The following is a 15,107-nucleotide window of genomic DNA, read 5'->3' on the forward strand; positions in this document are numbered from 1 at the left end:
CTCTTGCTTCAGTTAGTCAGAGAGCCTGAGGTGAGGGTTATCAGTGGGGTCTATCAGGCTGTCCTCTGACAGAGTTAGAATCCCAGCAGGAGCTGGGAGTGCAGCAGGGGCTCAGGAGCAAGGCTTCAGGTGGCTTGAGATCACAGTGGGTGGGACAGTTATTAACAGGAACATGTCTCCAGCCCAGTCAGGGTGAACAATACCCACAGGCTACAACATGTCAAGCCTACTTTCCCCTTCATTGTCCTCAAGATACACTTCAAAACATTGCTCAATACACAGCCCTGGCTATTGGCTGCTACTGTGGCATGAAAAGATGTGGAGGAAGGGTGTGGACTGAAGCTGATAGTCTTAATAATACTCTTCCTTTTTTATTATAAAATGCATTTGGAACTAAGAATCTTTATAAATGTTGGATGCCACAGAAAACTCGTGAATATGCAGCTGTAAATCTGTGTATATATAATATTCCATTATATATAAGCCAAGTCTTGTCCTTTCTATGTGGAAATGAGCAAGTGTAGAAGTTAAATTAAACCATGTCTGGAAGCTCTTGTGAATTTCATCATTTCCCCTGCGTGAGCCACACTAATATGTAACTCCTGAGCTCTCCCTGGAGGGTGAATTGAACTTGGCCTCATGTTGAAAAGATAAACAAGGTCAAACTGACTCTACCACCCCATGTCTCCTCACTGGGTTATAGTGAGGTGCTTTCAGCTTGGGGCCACTTTATTGACATTGTTGTTGGAGTGGAGAAACACAGGAGAGGGTACAGAGCCACCTACTTTGAATCTTAGAGCTAATGACTACTGTGTTGAGGATGGAGAAGGCAGGCTAGGTCCCGGGGCTTCCTTTCCAGGCTCTTCAATCTAGAAGGTGTTGCAGCTGTTCTGTGGTGTTCGAGAGAAGGACCGAGCTCCTGGGATGCAGCTGTTGACTCCTCTGCTCACAATCTCTGGAGAACTTCTCTGTGCCTCTACTTACCCTCAGCTGGTAGGAGTTGAGCATATGCAGGAGGGGCAACAACTAAAGCAGGAAACTCTGGTGAGTGTCAGCATTTGATGAACTACCTGACAAAGTGAGTGTAACTGTGCTCAGCCATTGCAGGGCTGCTCAAGGAGGTTATCTCCAAGAACAGCCACATTCTAAGCAGTGGGCAGAAGCAGTCATGCCCACAGGTGGCCTCAGGCCTCCTGGAATTCCCATGCCTTCCTAAGAAGTGCTCAAGCTTACCGCTGTCCTCAGCAGTCCTGTGCTTTGTGAGGAAAGTGTTCTGCTCCCCAATGGCATATTCTTCAGCTGAAGAGCAGATTGCTAAAACAACTTTGCAAATGCAGAGCTTAGGCTGTGATTCTGAGAACTATGGATGCTGTCCAGCAAATTAGAGTGAACTCCAAAGTCACACTGGGACCAGGGTGCTTGAGTAGCTATCAAAAGCCCACATGCCACCACCATCCTTCTGTTGCCCTCAGGGCCATACCTCTTTAAGACCTCATCTCCAAATGGGGTGATTTCTGGTAGAGCTATCCATGCCCCTGACCCCCCCCCCCACTCCTACCACTCTTAATATAGTGTGGAAATGTTCTTCTTGGTACATGACCAACAAGCAAAATCACCTTTGTGGCCACAATTCTGGGGAGATGATCCCTGAACTGTACTGGCCAGCCAATCTAGCCTGCTTGTGAGCTCCAGGTGCAGTGGTAGACACTGTCTTTAAAAGTAAGATGGGGATAACACACACACAAAGACAAATCAACCAACCAAAAAGGTTGCAGGTGCAAAAAGGGTGCCTATATTCATAGCCACAGAGGAGGGTTCCAGCCATTGGAGTCTGTACGTGTAGAAAACAGGCCAATGTGCCAGGAACAGGTACTGCATGAAATGTTTCTCTCTAGAACATAGGCTCTTCATCAGGACATAAGTGTGGGTCTACCAAGTCAGAAATATTCCTAGGATTTCAAAGTCAGCCTCACAGACACAAGACTTGCAGTACAATATAGTGTTTATTAAGCAAAGACATACCCTTTTTTGAACAGATATTACTTCTCAAATTGGTTGTCTGGAATATAGGTTACAAAGTGGCATAGGACCACAGAAGACATATATGAATAAATCAAGATTAAGGCCCGAGATTTAAAAAAAAAAGGGCATGATGGAACAATATTTTTCTGCATTTCAAACCTCTGTGGCATTTCTTATTTTGGCAAAAACATTAGTACCCTAGAATTCTGCCCATTGAAGGCAGCTTGCCCCAGCAAAAGCACAGATGTATATACGTATACTTGAAAAAGTGTGGGGCAAGCAGATGGAAATGAATAGTAGTTATCACACACTAATCTGGATGTAATAGTTTGCTTTTGCAGCTTCCTTTCCATTAAACTCATTATGCTTAAGAAACAACTAAAAACTAAACTTATGAGTAAAGAAAATAACCCACCCACCCTCTCACATCAAGGGACTCTTGTATGTCCCTTTCCCATATAGACCATGGACTTAGGTCTTCTGCCTCATCTTCCCCTTAGGGGTGAGGATTGATGGTGTTCTCTTCAGTCAGAAAATATGCAGAATTATCTTGACCAGGCTGCCTGGTCTCTCTCAGGTAAGCAGAAGAGGCATGCTGCAAAGGAAAAAAAAGCAGGGAGAGTGGTAAACTGAAATATTCTGTGGTGATAGGAGTATTCCGTTATTTCAAGCCAGTGAGCCACTGACAAGTATCTTTGCATTATTGGTTTACAAGGTACTAGCAGAGGAGAGAGAGAGGCAGGGGGGGATGGAGAGAGAGAGAGAGAGAGAGAGAGAGAGAGAGAGAGAGAGAGAGAGAGAGAGACAGAGACAGAGACAGAGAGACAGAGACAGAGAGAGACAGAGACAGAGAGACAGAGACAGAGACAGAGACAGAGACAGAGACAGAGACAGAGACAGAGACAGAAAGAGAGCTTGGAAAGTTAGGATTCCTGTACTATTCTTCCTTCCAGATGCCCCTTGGCTTAATGGCCGTCCTGAGAACCCAAAACTTCCTTTTAGTCTGCAGCATATGTGTCTGGCCCTCCATTCCCCAGCTTTTGTGAAGTCAGACCTAGCCAAAGTCTCAACTTTAGCCTTGGATTGAAGTCATTTCCGCACTTACACAGTGGAAGTAAAGGTGTCAGCTCCCACCAGGAAGTGGAGGAGGACAAGCACAAAGGCAGTGTTACAGGTATCAGTTGTAGAACTCTTTTTTGACTCTATTTTGAAGTGATTCAGGACCAAGTAAGTGGAACCAAATGGGGTGAATGAGGAAAATAGATTCAGGAGGAGTTGGGTTTCAAGCAGACAGCTGAAGACCAGGACAGGAGTGAGCAGAAAGGAAAGAGCCCAGTCAGAGTCATATGTCCACAGGATGAAACTCTTGCCTTCCTACTCTCTTTCCCAATGAGCTATCTGAAACCCGACGTTCACTGCCTGGACGATTAGATCAATTTGCTGTCAACTCTGATTCTTAGAGTTCCACTCAAGAACATCATTGTATTGGTAATGGGCACAAAAAGGGCTACCTTTTGGAGTCTACTTTGCTAGTGAGCCCGTCAGACCATTTGCCAATTTTAATCTCGGTATGAGATCATAGGGACCCAATTTCTGGTGACACTGATGGTTCATTTGGTCAAGGCATGTATATGAAAATGGTACACATTTAGCTATCTAGAATTTCTAAACATTTAAAATGAAAATACTTTTGATGTCTTGCTTCTTTGCCAGATTGAATGTTTCTGCTCCTTATAAGGCTAGCTGGGACTTTACATGAAGAGCTAAATCTGCTGGGTTATTTTTATCAGGACCAGTTTTATTCTGTAAGTGTAGCCCTTAAAGATGGTCCCCAAGGTCTGTCTGCCCTGTCTAACATAAGGCAACTCCATAGATAAATGCCAAGCACACTCACTCAGCAAAGGGAATTTTAAGGAACTTTTTCAACATGATGAGACCTATCCAAGGTAGGTTCTAGACTGTATTGCAGTATTGCAAAATGGATAATCTCAGTAAGGAATCTGGATTCAGTGTTGAGCTTGGCACTAAAGTGAGGTGTGGCTGGGGAAGACTGAAAGTCAGATTGTATTTAGGAATCATTTATGCAGCTCAGTCATACAAGGATCTTTGTAGCTGTTACTACTGCAATAAAACCCAATGGTTTTACTCAGCAGTGAGTTCTACCATCACATGTGTGACTTCCTTCACATTGATAATGCTTTCAACTCTGCATACCAAATAGAGAACATATTGCTGGGGCATTCTCCTTATGAAGAAGAGTCCCAGATCAAAAGAAAAAAGCTATAGGGCATTTCAACTCTATCATACAGATTCCCTCTTAGACTGTAGAGCCACAAGTTGAAATAAGTCACAAATGACTCTAAGTCTCACAGACAGGAATTTACACAAGGAAACTGAAAGTTCCATGCAAAACCTCTGAAAAAATGTCTGTAGTAAAATTATTCATAATTATCAAAAACTTGAAAGCAATCCAGATGTTCTTCTGCTGATGGAGGGATTAAAATTGGCAATATAGTCATAATGTGGAATAAATGAAAGTGATCCATTGTTTCCTGTGACATGAAATTTGCTAACTGTACATTTCTAAGAAAAGGAGACAGATGAAAATGTCCTCACATTGGTAATAAGAATGAAACCAATGTTGTTTTGATTATGTAATGTGTGACATTAAGGGCATCACAATGGAATGGATAGGTATTCTTTTTTGCTTTTGTCCATCTTCCCGTGTATTGCTCTTTCTATTCCAATTACTTTATTTTTGTGACAACTTCCATGAATCCCAGGATGGCCTTGAACTCATGGCATAGATAATGGCCATGAACCCCTGACCCTTCTGCCTCTCCCTCCTGACTACTGCATTGAAAATTTTCTCTAAGTCCAAAATTAGTTCAAAATGAAAAACATTTACAAAATATAAGCATCAGGATCAGGCAGAGTGCCCCACCAGATACCTCCCAATTGCTCCACGCAGCTTCAGGATGCACACTTCACAACAATGCTATGGATACAAGCAAATTGCACTTCTTCAATCATTCAGTTAGTTTTACATATTCCATTTTAGTCCTTTTGGAAAATTCTAGTTCCCTGACAGTTTCAGTGCTCAGAGCTTTGACTAAACTTTTCTGCTATCAATCACTTCCAAATCACTTTTGCATCTTAATAGTATATTTGCAATTTTCTGGTTCCAAATGAAAAAATAAAATAAATATCAGTAAGCCATAGCAAGCACTCCAGATGCTGCTAAATTTCAATGTCTCTTGCTGGTTATCTGGCTTTGCTCCTCTGACTGGAAAAGCTAGCTGTGGGATCTTATAAGGATTGCTCCATAGCTGGTATAACAATAATGAATATAATTCCACAGAACAACTCTACAAGGTAACTTCAGATAAGTACGTTAAGTGCAATCACTCTTCATGTAAATGTTAGAAATGGTCACACACACACACACACACACACACGCACACACATACACACACACACACACACACACACACACACACACACACACCTACCTTTGTGCTGTTTTCAAAGAACTATTTGGAAAGGAGATCTGAAACTTACAGAAATAATGGAAGTGGTGCTACTAAAACTATTTGACAATTAAACCTACATTTGAAACTGAGGAGAAAAGAAAGATGAACCATAATAAGTGAAAATGTCACAATATAGCTTATCTGCAATGAGATCCATGTCTCAAGTGTTGCAGGTTTTATACAATGGTATAATTAGGACTTTGTTATAGAAACACATGAAAAAAGCAGCAGTATTTTGGAGGGATTAACCACCTTCACTGCTACTTCCATTACATTGTCCTGGCAACACACATGCCTATAATTCTGTCATCTCTGCACTCAGGAGTGGAGCTAAAGGGCCCGTTCTGACTTCTAGGACAGGGTGAACAATACATAAAAAATTTGCGGCAAAACATCAACAAAACTAACAACAAAAACATGTTGTTACACTAAGACACTGCAAGGACATAAACAATAAAGTGTTATTTATTCAAAGACAGATCTATCACAATGTTTGCAGTATTAAAATCAAAAGCAAGTGAATAATACAAATTCAACAGAAAAAAGGAGAGTCTGCACATTTCTAACTGGGGTTTCTAAAATGTGTAAGATCAGTGATTGCTTGAATCTATGAGAAGATATTTACTTATATTTCTCTGAATCATCATCTCAAAGATTTACAGAAAATGAGCAAAATTGGACATGACACCTGTGATTTCACAGTGTTATAAACAGAACACTATTTTAAACCTCCTAACAACCTTGAAGGTCATCTGATTTATTTCATCCACTTCCAAGTAGCTCATTGTACCTACTCGATATCAGGGGTGTAAAACCCGTGGAAGAAAGGCTTGTCCTCGTACCTGTGCACTTCCTTGTAGTTGCACTTATGTTTCTGCTTGTGCTCAACCGAGCTGATTTCCTGGTCTGAATTGTTCCAAGTGGCCTTTGCCGAGTGGCTGGTCGAATATCTACAATCTCAACCTGAGATTCCAAAAGAAGAGAATACATTTGACTAGCGGGATAGAATAAGACACAAATAATAGGAAACACAGGCAGAACCCAAACACTTTAAACATAATAACATACTTCAAGCAATTGAGAAGCCAACACTGTGTGTGTGTGTGTGTGTGTGTGTGTGTGTGTGTGTGTGTGTGTGTGTGTTGCAACAGACATGAAGTACATAACAACATTAGAGGGATAAAGTTTCATAGTTCTACACAACGGTGGTCAGTGTACATACTTCTGAGTCTGAATTAGGATGTTCCATATTCGCAGCTTCAGCCTGGCAAATTCTTTGCAATTCATTCTTCTGGCGTCGTTTTTCAAGCCTCAATAAAGCCATAAAGAAAGAATTATCAAAATGTGTATTGTGTACTGGCCAGGAAACTTGCTCTTTGTTGGATAGCTTTCATTGCACTAGACAGGGTTATATAAGCTGATGGAGGGAGAAAAAAAGTCAGTGACAGTTTTGCCAGCTGTGAACACTGTCATCAACAATAATGACTGGCATGGCACAATATGCCCACGTTTACAACAGTTGCATCAATGTTACGTGGCAACCGAGCAATTTCTGAATGGATTGATGGCCATACCACGGGAGGAAACATATGTCTGGTATTATAAATCTGATCAAGAACACAATGCTGGGGAGTTCACCAGCCCCAAGAGTGAATCTACTTGCCATTACCTTGCTAAATGGGCATAGCGTCAATGTGCTCTCTAAATTAATGTCTTTATGCAATTCGTCTTTATGCCCATGGATTAGTGCAGTTCTCAGATCTCATCAGAAAAGTTCATTTACGCAGTATTCAGTGGTTAAAATTGAAACTCACAACTAGTCAAGCTATAGAGAATTAAGTGTTATTGGCATGTTTAGATATACATGGTACATCTGTAAGAGCCCCTTCCACACAAGGCTTAGGGAGTATTGCAGAAGGTAGGGCAGGAAGGCTGTAGGAATCAGAGATCAGGGAGATAACAGTGTCATGTGGACCATGACGGGAACACTGCACTCAGGAGCTCATAATAGTGGCGTGGCCACATGAGACCCACAGAAGCCCTACCTCCTGTAATACTGCTCCAAAGAGTGTTTGTTCTAATTGACCTCTTTAGAACAATATAGAAATATGATCCAATGAGAAGCCACTGTTAGAACCCAATCTCTGCTCTGAACACAGTAAAGACATTCATAAACAGAAAGAACTCTAGCTCAAGGACGGGAACTAGCCACTCAGATGTTTGTTTTGATAAATCTCTGGGTATTGTGTTTATTTCATACTCCATTAATTTTCCATTTTTAATATATTATCTATTTTTCTCTTTATGGATTAAGCTTAACATCCAAATGGTATAACGAGAACACTTTTTTTACACAATGAGAAAGACCAAGGACAACCTATTTTAAGTAAAGCAAATGGTTTCAGAAGGCCTACTCAGGTTACATATGCTCATGGTAAGGTTTTGTCAACTAGTTCATATTTTATTTGCTTTCTCAGTGTCTCTACTTGTAAAGACAGAGTTGACAGAGGATAACTGTGAACTATTGATTATCCTTACTCCATATCTCAAATGCTATCACGTGTGCTTTCAATACTCCTGTTTTTAAAAATATTTATTTCTTTATTCAGTGTGTGTGTGTGTGTGTGTGTGTGTTCATGTATGTCACTTGTGTGGAGGACAAAGGAAAACATTCAGGAATCAATCCTCTCTTTCTACTACGTGGGTTCTAAGAGTTAGGCTCACAATCTCAGATGTACTGTGTATATTTTTTTCTTGTTCCATAATTGGACCAATCTAGAAAATAATGCAACAGACACCAGTTACATAGTTCCTCACATACATGAAAATACACAGATTTGGAAACCAGCAAATTGGTCATCTTAGATTCATTTGAAATCCTTAGTTGATCATGTATTGTATGCAATTTCTTTAGTAAAACATTGTTTCAGCTCTGCGTTACTTACAGCCATGATACCTCTTACCTGCGGCACTTCACAGGAATGTCATCATCCGAGTCAATAACTATAACATTGGATTGAATTTCAGTGGGGTGTTCCTGCAGAAAGATTAGCATATCCATTTCCGTTGTTGCCATCATCATGTTGGCATCTTTGAGAGTCAAACCCACAGTCAAGCCCCAGCCTAATTTCCACTCAAATGTATCTGCATACTAAAATATGCTTGACATATATAGCATCCATTACATATTCTAGTTACAACTGATCCACAGGTCAGTGTGAGGAAGATACCAGGTTTATAGGTATAAAAACAAAGTATACACAAAATGATTTATCCCAAGCCTAGTAGATCCAGAAGAGGAATTTCATTTTCACTCAAGTTCACCGCTCACGATTTTATGCCATCATACTGTAAAGACTGTAAAGACTCTTCTGACTGCTGTCCTTCTGTTCTCATCTTTTATAAAATACCCACCAGTATAGGAACAGTGTCCTAGAGGCCTAGAGAGAAAAACTGGAGTAAATCACAAGTAGACGTCCTGGTGCCTTGATGAAGGCTAGCGGAATATGGATCGGCCAAGTAAGATTCATTTTCTCTTTCTCAGAAGAGGAAGCAGATCTTGGGACTGAGTCCTACATCTTTGAAGTCTACATTCTCATGGCAGATGACGGACAACTTCCTTCAGTTTTCGCTTCTATACAACGTTCATTACTGTTTTCAATATGGAGAGGCGGTTTATTCTAAAACTGAATGTGGGAGTGATGGATCTGCTACACCACCACAAGAGGATCATGTACCACAGGCCAGAGGTCTTCATCTAGGCTGCTAACACTGCCCTGTCCATGGTGTTCTACTTATGCCCCCATTGGTGCCAAATCCTTGAGATTCCATCCACTGTAATCACTGTAATCAGTCCAGATTCCTGCCATTCACCTCCTAAACAAATATACAATTGCTCTTTCCTCACTGAATACTGAGTCCCTCTGCACTGATGTCCAGCTGCTGAAAGCAAAAATGATGTGCCCTTCAAAGTGAGGGAGACATAAAACATACTCACTGATTCGTGTGGCTTAGGAAGGATGGAAATGGTTCCCACAAGATAGTACTGTTGCTCCCCTAACAGCCTTGGAGCTGATGACCGAATGTTTCTGCTGTTAGGAACATATTTCTTCCAAACCATAAATGACTCTAAAGATGACACAATGTCAATTAATTTAAAAAGTATACTGGATAAATAAGGTGGCAGCTAAATAATACATCACAATGCTGTTTGCCACCCCAATGGCATTTTTCAAGATTTTGAGCCATGGTATTTTTCTTGTCTTCTTTCATTGACAGCCAAGCTCTGCAGATTCCCCAGATGGTCATCACCAAAATATGAAAACCAAATGTAAACTTGTGCTGAGGTCAGTCTTTTGCTGTTGCTCAATTGATTGTTGTGGAAGTCTCTAAAAAAACTGTGTGTTTGTTTGTGTGTGTGTGTGTGTGTGTGTGTGTGTGTGTGTGTGTGTGTGTGTGCATGCATTTTTTCCATATGTTTTAAAGATATTTCACCTTTAATTTCTAAGAAACATGAAAAATATTTTAATTAGCATTTGGTTACCTGAAGCACAAACTATACCTCACCTCTGATTGTCTTGTATATTTTATGGCTCTGAAGCAGTTAACTTTTTATATGTCAATTTCTCTGCTTGCACATCCTTAAACCTTAAAAATTAAACATCAGGCCCCATAGCATACATGCCATAAATGTGGAAATAGCATAGATTTGTCTAGTGAAAATGTTAGAGAGATGACTTCTTTCCCCAGGTTAGTGTGCAGAACTTTAGAGTTTGTATTTTATATATTGGTCCTTGAGAGGATGCTAGAATTCTAGACCCCCAACCCAACCAGTAATTCAATCTGTGGTATGATTTACAAGCTACACAATCCATTTGTAACTTTAGGTATTCATAGAGTTGCCTTTAAGCTTGGCAGTGCATTAACCTTTTCTTTTTTTATTAAGTTTTAAAAATATTTTGTTTTCTAAGGTGAGACAGCCATCATTTACCAATGTCATCTACCATATTTCTATATGGGACCACTTTATAAAAGTCACTACTATTTTTTTAATGCCTAATAGGCATAGCCATAAATTGTGAGTCTATTGATGTTAGATGTTTTGTAAAGGCCAATAACACAAGAACATGTATGCTAGCAATCAGGGAATCCATCACACCTGATCATCATGTATATATCATGGGATGGATTGCTTACCATCATAATAATTCTGCAGGTACAAGATGAATTTCACATAGGCATACATTTTGTTTTTTTCATATTTGCCTCTCTCAGCATCTCTTTGCTGGGCATTCTGATACGCATTTCCTTTTCTTACCCAACAGCAAAATTCAACAAGACTTCCAACTAAGGAGAGCAAGAGGCAAAGTTATGTAGTCTGCGGGATTATTTCACACAATGAAAGTCTTCCTTAGTTAAAAGAACATCTTAAAGACCACAACTTTCTTCCCATGAACACTGATACTCACTGAGCTATCATTGTTGTATCTGTAGACTAGTATACTGGTATTTATATAGCACTACTAAAATCAGAGAATTACTTCTGTAATTAGGGCTTAGGATAAAGAACAAGACAGAGTGGAGGATGATTATTCCATAAAATAATTTTCTTGATTCTTTGATAATTTCATATACGCATGTGATATATTTTGGTCAAGTTTATGTCCCATGCCTCCCAAACTCTCCCAGATCCAGTTTCACATCTACTCATAACCCTTTGGGGGACAAATGACCTTTTCACGGAGTCACTTAAGACCATTGAAAAACACAGATATTTACATTAAAATTCACAGCAGTAGAAAAATTAGTTATGAAGTACTGGTGAAAATAACATTATGGTCGGAGGTCAGCACTGCATGAGGAACTGTACTAAAGGGTCACAGCATTAGGAAGATTGAGAACCACTGGGACAGAGCATGCTCAGCCAGCCAGGGACCACGTCATTGAAGAAAACCCACTCACCTTCCCCCAGTATCCACGAAATGTCACTAGCTCCTTAGCTGAGAGTCAGGGCCCATGAACTACTACTCCCTATTCCTCCAGAGGAGATAGTTTTTTAATGTAAGAAATGTTGTGAATGAAATTATAGGCTATAAACTTAAATGAATATATGATCATCAGCTATATTACCTGTTATTTTTTGACAAAAATTGCTAAGGGGTAAGAGAGAAAGAAATTATTCAACTGAGTGTTACTGGTCACTCAAAAATCCAAAATTAAATTGAAACAAAACAAAGCCATGTATACATACCTGCATTTGCCAAAGGAAGATGGAGAATGATCTTCTGAGATATTTCATCCTTTTGTTCATCAAGAATAATATCTAATAAAGTCTTTCCCACAATATCTTCCTGGAGAGAGTGAGAGAGAACAGCCTTTGCTTCCTATACTAATACTATTAGTCTGCCCTGTGAACCTAGCTCTGCCCTTGCCCACCTATAGGTATAGGTAGGTGCTGAGCTTCAACCCAATTGCATTGCCCTCCAGTAACTGCTCCATGCTACAGCCCATTCTGGCCATGGTTTTCCTGTGTATTATCTACCTCAAACAGTTGAAGCCTTTCCTATCCATCTCGGAGACCACCAACGCTGTAACCACCACCATGTACTGTTTCCAGAATTTGTTTTTATTGACTTGACACGAAAACCAGTGGAGAAGATGATGAAATATGGGCATAGTTGGATACCAATGGGTTATATGAGGCTAAAAGTAAATCACCCGTAAACAGGAAACCATAATGACCCGCTTCTCCAGAATCTGGAAGAACTTACTAGACGGTGGCCAAGAAGAGGTAACACATTCTGTGATATAAAAACGACTTTTCCATCTATGTTCATGATAGTTGAAATGTTTTCCAATGGCTAATAAAGACATAATAATAATATAATTCAATAGTGGAACAATAATAAAATGATAGCTTTATTTCTAAGTGCATAAATAATTATAATAGAACACTGAAAATGTTTTCCATTTCTTACATATCGTTAAGGTAGGACCATACCTAATTAAATTCTTCCTCCTACACAACAGAATCTACTTAACCTTAGGCATGAGATACTTATCAAATGATGTGTCACTTAAACAAATGTCAGTGTGCACCCAATTAACACTAAACATGGGAATTTTTAGACATGAAAAGTGCACTTAACATACGAACATAGATAACATGGGTTTTTTGAAGTTTGATGTGATCTGAGAAGTGAAATGTAAGCAAAAGGTCTCCAAAGAAAATTATCATAGAAATATCAATTTGGGGGCTGAGGCTATAGCTCAGTGGTAGGACATTTCCCTAGTGTTTGTGAGGACCTGGGTTCCATCTTTAGCATAAAAGGAAAAGAAGACATCAACTTATAAGTTAAAATACATGGTAAAACACAGCCAGAGAGTTTTGTATGTGTTTATGTTGGTAGAGTACTTACCAGGTGCAAAAGGACCTGGTTTATAATCCCAGTAACAGAAAAAAACAAATAAACAATGACAACAACAACAAAACAACCACCCAAATCAACAACTACAACAACAACAACAACAACAAAAAAAAAAAAACTAAAGTAAGCCTAAAGCCAGGACCTGATAGGACTCTGACTGCAAGTTTTAGGAAGATTTTCAGGGAATGTCACTGAAAGGTTAAAATGAAGAAACTATATGACCAGTCCTCAACATATTAGAGGATACCATAGACGCTAATGGTTCTTCTTCTAGATATACATGAGGAAAAAAGCAGCGCCTCAAAGAACTGTGTTTGTCCACATTCTTGGCAGCATTATTCACAATAGCAAAAAGGTGGAGGCAATCTACTATGGTTTGGATATGGCCAGTCCTGCAAGCACTCATGCCTTGAAAGCTTGGCCCCCATTGCACACTGTGAGAGGTGGTAGGGTCTGTAAGAGGAGAAGCAGAGTGCTAGGTCACTAGGGATACTGCTTACCACTCTTTGGCTTTCTGTCTTACAGTATGGTTGTTCTCTCACTTCCTACCTCCACTGTAAATCCAGCTCCACCATGAAGCCATCTCACAAGCGATACAACCAAGCGGCCATCCACGACGGAAGCAGAATTTTGAACTTGCACTAAATAAACCTCATTTCTTAGAAGGCAGCTACGCTCACCACTATACCACCAATGCCACATCAAGCTTTTTGTCTTTATAGAGTAACCAAACTTAGCAGTTTTATTTACCGCAGAGAAAGCTTAACATATACTCCAAGCAACTGACAGATAAAAGGCTCTGAAAAATGTAGCATAACAAGTAGGTAAATCTTATTTAGCCTTTACAGGGAATTGTGCCACCAAATATTTTAGTGAGTGAAATAAGCCATTCCAGAAAAGAAGCATGTTTCATTTTATGACATCTGTAAAATAATTAAATTGTAAGGAGAAAGAAAGAAGTGAAAAGCAAACCATAAAAATAATAAAAACTTTTAAAAAGAAAATGAAAATCAGCTCTTTGAAAAGAGAAATCCTGGTGATAAGCCCCTGATAAAGTGAATTGCATAATGAAAACCACAATCTTCAAAAAACAAGTTTATTTTATGTGTATGAGTGGGTTTTTTTCCCTGCATACATGTCTGTCCAACCCTCTGGGACTGGAGTTACAGAGAATTGTGAGCTGTTGCATGAGTGCTGGGAATTAAACTCAGATCCTCTGCAAGAGCATCAGTGCTCCTTTTTTGGGGGGGGAGACAGGGTCTCTCCATGTAGCCTTGGCTGTCCTGGACTCACTTTGTAGACCATGCCGGCCTCGAACTCACAGTGATCCATCTGCCTCTGCTTCCCTAGTGCTGGGTTTAAAGGCGTGTGCCACCACGCCCAGCTAGCAGCCAGTGCTCTTAACTGATGATCAACAATTTTAAGAACAAAAGGTAGACATCATTACAGAACCTTCAGCCATAATAAATATGACTCGAGAACGTTGTCATCAATTTTATGCCAGGAAAATTGAAATTGATTGGATAAATAAGTTCTTAGGAAGTAGTTTACCAAAGATAACTCATGAAAGTAGAAAATTTGGATCATACCTTGATCACTATAGGATGGAACCATTACTTTCACATATCCACTTATTACCTGCTGTGGTTTCAAACTGGTTTGAGTGTATCCTCACCCAAAGGGTCATACACATGGAGATATTTGTAGCACAGAAATAGCAACTGACCAGCTCCTGGATTCATTATGTGTTAATCCAAAAGATTATGCTGCTTTTATTGGTGTCAGTGTATTGACACTGCTAGGTAAGTGCTGCGACTGAGCTATAACCCCAGCCTCAGTTGAAATTAAAAACAAAAGACGAAAGAAAAAAACTCCACCTTCTTTTCATGGCTCAAAATAATGGCCCAAGCTACACCTCGTTCCAGAGGCCTTAATTTTTTAAACATTTTTTCTGCTTAAAGACAGCTGTGCTCATACTTACAGAATGTTTGTGGCATGAAAAGCTTCTCTAAGAAAAGGTTTTCCAGGGAAGTTACTCACACATGACAGAAGCTAAAAGGTGGCAGAGGAGGCATTTCCCCCTGCACTTGTGCCGATAAACATCCCTGTGGTTTATAGTCACCTT

General features: G+C 39.9%; 1 protein-coding gene and 1 long non-coding RNA gene across 7 annotated transcripts in view; one reads left to right on the top strand and one right to left on the bottom strand.

Annotated features, from left to right (window-relative positions):
• LOC311601317 (uncharacterized protein) overlaps positions 1-9,567 on the bottom strand; it is a 318,508-nt gene extending 308,941 nt beyond the window's left edge. For 2 of the 4 annotated variants that reach the window (XM_084788722.1, XM_084788721.1), the window contains exons 1-3: positions 8,519-8,760; positions 6,778-6,865; positions 6,398-6,518 (exon numbers count right to left, since the gene is read on the bottom strand). In XM_084788722.1, coding sequence (XP_084644848.1) covers positions 6,398-6,518; positions 6,778-6,865; positions 8,519-8,637 — 328 coding nt within the window. In that variant the 5' untranslated portion in view covers positions 8,638-8,760. Of the gene's footprint in view, positions 1-1,984; positions 2,618-6,002; positions 6,519-6,777; positions 6,866-8,518; positions 8,761-9,552 lie in introns of those variants that run through there. The other 2 variants (XM_084788720.1, XR_014780473.1) reach the window with 2 other exon arrangements.
• Positions 451-13,992, top strand: LOC311601321. 3 transcript variants are annotated; one of them, XR_014780488.1, is made up of 5 exons: positions 451-1,044; positions 9,100-9,304; positions 9,834-9,901; positions 10,880-12,345; positions 13,508-13,992. It is a non-coding gene; the product is annotated as an uncharacterized lncRNA (long non-coding RNA). The 3 variants fall into 3 exon arrangements; XR_014780489.1 differs by lacking the exon at positions 13,508-13,992 and having other exon boundaries at positions 470-1,044; positions 10,880-12,483; XR_014780490.1 differs by lacking the exon at positions 10,880-12,345 and having other exon boundaries at positions 472-1,044.
• The last annotated feature ends 1,115 nt before the right edge of the window (positions 13,993-15,107 follow it).

This window comes from Acomys minous (genome assembly GCF_964271855.1).
Source record: "Acomys minous genome assembly, chromosome: 7".
Classification (NCBI taxonomy): Eukaryota; Metazoa; Chordata; class Mammalia; order Rodentia; family Muridae; genus Acomys; species Acomys minous.